Source organism: Austrofundulus limnaeus, unplaced genomic scaffold (genome assembly GCF_001266775.1).
Source record: "Austrofundulus limnaeus strain Quisiro unplaced genomic scaffold, Austrofundulus_limnaeus-1.0 Scaffold237, whole genome shotgun sequence".
Lineage (NCBI taxonomy): Eukaryota > Metazoa > Chordata > Actinopteri > Cyprinodontiformes > Rivulidae > Austrofundulus > Austrofundulus limnaeus.
Window position 1 is genome coordinate 586,731 of NW_013952639.1, and position 4,107 is coordinate 590,837.

General features: G+C 35.8%; 1 protein-coding gene across 4 annotated transcripts in view; it reads left to right on the top strand.

Moving 5' to 3' along the window:
- The first annotated feature begins 2,614 nt into the window (after positions 1–2,614).
- akirin2 (akirin 2) overlaps positions 2,615–4,107 on the top strand; it is a 3,529-nt gene continuing 2,036 nt past the window's right edge. Inside the window, exons 1-3 of one of the 4 annotated variants that reach the window (XM_014019996.1) lie at positions 2,617–2,679; positions 2,787–3,139; positions 3,401–3,535. In XM_014019996.1, the coding sequence (XP_013875450.1) occupies positions 2,971–3,139; positions 3,401–3,535 (304 nt within the window). In that variant the 5' untranslated portion in view covers positions 2,617–2,679; positions 2,787–2,970. Of the gene's footprint in view, positions 3,140–3,400; positions 3,536–4,107 lie in introns of all 4 variants that reach the window. The other 3 variants (XM_014019997.1, XM_014019998.1, XM_014019995.1) reach the window with 3 other exon arrangements.

The following is a 4,107-nucleotide window of genomic DNA, read 5'->3' on the forward strand; positions in this document are numbered from 1 at the left end:
CAACTAAAGGACGACAAGTGGAAGACAAACAAACTAATAAGAGATACACAGCTTTGAGTTTGTGTATTTAGAGACGGTACTTTATGGTGGTTTCTTTCCTTGCTAGCTGTTAAACCTGGGTAACATGTCAAATGTACAGTGTTTTCTTGCTCGTTCAGCCAAGGCAACACAAGCGCCAAGCTTTTGGGTCAAAGCTTGAGGAGATGCAGTGTGCTGGTCACTACTGCGGGAAACTGAAGTGCTTTCAGACTATCGCTGCTTTTCTTCCCATGTGTGACTTTACTGAATGTGTGTGGTTCCCTGTGACTTGGTGACCTGTTTCTGAACCCCGAAGCCTTTTCGTTCGATCATCGCAGTGAGTTGTTTTCGTGCTACTTTTGCAGCGAAGAGTGGGGAAGAGACGTCATTTCACAAAAACAAAAAAAGGAAACCCATCAAAGAAGCTAGTGCAGTAGTCTCGGTGTAACTCTGAATACGAAAAAAATAAAAAATAAATTTGTCTGCTGTTAATTTTTTTACTTCTCAAAACAAAGAAACAAAGGTCTTTAACTGGTAACTTGAATGGAAGTTTGTGTTTAAGAACTACTCAGAAATGAGAGAGAAAAAAAAACTGACCTTAACGTGAAGATGTGACTTTTCTAATAGATTACGTAGTACTTTTAATCTAGAAAATCTCACAGCTCAGTTGTTCTGTAGACATTTATCTTGGTGTGAATTTATCCAAACAGCTGTTTATCAGTACGCTTTACTGCCTCTTGTAATTTTAAATATTCAAGGTCAAAATGTCAACTGTTAAGTGGCTTCTGTACATTGGTGGCATAATGAGAAATCTATGATTTCAGAAATCAAACAGTCAAGTGTTTTTACTATTGCTGTGTTCAAACTTTTGAATAAAGTTGCAGCTAGTGTGTCATTGTGACTGAAGTTGTTTTGATTGGTTAATTGATGGTGGGAAACATGAGGTCATGTCTCGTTCTCAACTTATCCAATGGGGTTATAAGCAAACCTGAGATGAAGGCTTCAAACTCCATCAGTGGTGTAATACTGCCCCCTCGTGGATGATATTATATTGACTTCTTTTTTAATAAAAAGGCCCTGAGGCTTTTTCTGCTCTGCTCTTTCATGGTGTCAGAAACATTTCATCATCTGTTGTTGTCAACAAGATTTTCTTTGTCTTTAAAAAGTGTAATCTGGAAAAATAAGAACATGAGAACAATTTACTCTTAATATTTGCAGGAAAGACAATAAGAATATGAATAAAAATGGGGCCTGGATTCAAATTAATACAATTATCCAGTTAACCTTTAGTCACTTGACAAAATATTCAAAATAAATTATTTAAAAATTATTATAAAAACCTCACGTACATTTTACCGTTTAATTTAGTGTTCATAATTATGTTGACCTCAACATAATTATTTAAGAAAATATTTGATAATTTATTTGCTTATGTGATTTTAGTTCTGTTGAGTCTTTCACTAAGTTGTTTCTAGGTTTGGGTGAAAATGTTGTTTTTTTTCTCTGTGTCCCTGTGATGGACTTGTGACCTGTCCAAGGTGTACCCCCACCTCTCACACTGTGGCCCGGAAAGAAAAAAAAAACAGGTAAAGATAATAAGGAGATATTATTTATTTATTTATTTATTTATTTATTTATTTATTTATTTATTTTAATCTACTTAAGCCTTTGAAATTAGCACAAATGCTTAAATGTGTATAAACCCAGTTTATTTAAAGCACATAAAACACACACCTGGCTTAAGTACCTTTTAAATATTCGGATAGTTATAAACTGCATCAGCATTATGGTGAGTATATGTGATTGTGCTAATAAAACGTTTGTAATTACATAAAAATATATATGATTAGACACTTTATTACGTTATTTGCGTAAATGTAAACTGGACTTTTATGGCATAGGGCACATTTTCAAGAGAAAAAAAACGTAATTAAGCATTTCATGAATACATTGTCTTTTTGTGTTTTAGATAAAAGTTTTTATGTATTTATAAAACATATAAACATTATTATTATTATTATTATTATTATTATTATTATTATTATTATTATTATTATTATTATTATTATTATTACAGAAATTTTCAATAAATATTCACTGAATGTACATTTATAACTAAGAGGCGTTTGGAGTCAGCCCAATTCAAAATGGCCACCACAGCTAATTTATATTAGCCAACACAAATGTGGCCATAACTCAGTTAGACCCACCAATACTGTGCTAAAATATCAGGTGTTGGTAGCCGAGAGTCATTCTCAAAACATAATCTGAGCACGACTTCTCGCGATACAAAATGAGAAAATGCACATTATTTTTATGTTTTGACCAACTTGACTTATCTAAAATTCCTTAGACTTCTAAACCCTTAAGTCTAACTCATATTGTTAAATAATAAGGAATATAAAGCTTTTTAACTTCATTATTATTATTATTATGAAGCGGAAACGTTTTTGTAACTCGTTAGCAAACAAAAACATTTTCAAACGCCGTTTACTTTACATTTGGGTAATGTAGTTTTTCAATGACGTCAACAACAGAGAAATCAACGAATAAAAACTACAAGTACCGATACGAGCTCGTTTCTTGCGCATGCTCACAACTAACCAAACAGGAGAAGACAAGGGAAGCTTGACAGAACACCGTTTCCTCTGTCATTTTTAGGTAAAAATCGGATGTCATCCGGCTAAATACTGCGTGTATAAGAAGTTATTCTTATCGGAATCACTTAACGTTATATCCTCTAACATCGACTTTGTCAAATTAATCAGCAGAAGACAACGGAAGACGAAATAAATTTGTATCTGTGTCCAGCCCGGAATCGCCGCTGCGTTTTAACGAAACCAACGCTAGCTAGCATCAGCTGCACCGGGGCCCAAACCAGCAACTTCCTCAGTGTCGGAGGGGTTTCAAAGCTTCCTGGTTGACATATTTTCAGAGTTATACAGAAGAGTGATGGCTTGCGGGGCTACTTTGAAAAGGACTCTGGACTTTGATCCGCTGAGCCAGGCTTCTCCCAAAAGAAGGCGGTGTGCGCCGGTCATGTCGCCGGTGTCTTCGCCTCAGAAATATCTGCGCATGGAGCCTTCGCCTTTTGGGGAAGTCTCGTCCAGACTCACCACAGGTAGGAAACCAGAAAGTTAGCGGAACTTTACAGTCCACACATGCCTCTGTCTGATTACAACACCCCCATCAGATCTGTCTGTTTGACTGCTGGCATCTCTAGTTCAAGTTGTTTTTCAATCAGGTGATCATAAAGAAGTGTTAATGAGTTTATTTCAAAGCCAGGGTTAGATTAGTTTAAACAGGTTGTTTTGTGTCCACATTACTGGAGTGCCATTGTTTAAAGGTGTCTGTTAAAATCACTTGTTTTTATTTGTTTCAGAGCAAATTCTGCACAACATCAAACAGGAGTACAAGCGTCTACAGAAACGTCGACACCTGGACGTTTCCTTCCAGCAGGCGGATCGCTGCTGTCCAGTGGATCTGCAGAACATCCAGGCTGGGTCTCCTCTACCAGGTAGACCCAAACACATCTTAATGCACAACATAAACAAAACAAGAGATCGCCTGCAGTTTGACGCACAACTGATTCCTTGATTTTATTCAACACACCTGCAGCTTGAAAACGAAACAACTTTTTGTTTACGTCTGTCGTGTGGTTCAAGTTTAGACGCTGGATTTGAGCGAGCTCTTCGGCTGATAAGCCGCTTAAAAAGAAGTGCAAACCACTTGTCTTTTTGTAAAAAGTTTTCTAATGTTTAACAGCTTTGTGTAGCAAATTTCAAAACACAAAACAATCGTGGGAAATACCCTGATTCTACTGAATAACAAGAACTTATTTCACTTTCTTTTTTCCTGTTTTTCCTAGTTGGCTTTAGTAAAAACAAACCTGAGGAGTTTGCCAAATGTTGTGAATTTCTCTTAATACAGAAGCAAATCATGTTTGAAGAAGAGCGTAGGGGGCTAGGGCTGCAACTAATGATTATTTTAATAATCGATTATTTTTTTCGATTAATTGGCCAAATCATTAAAACGCTTAATTACACGAATATGAGTAGACAAAAATTAATTTCATACCTGTATAAATTA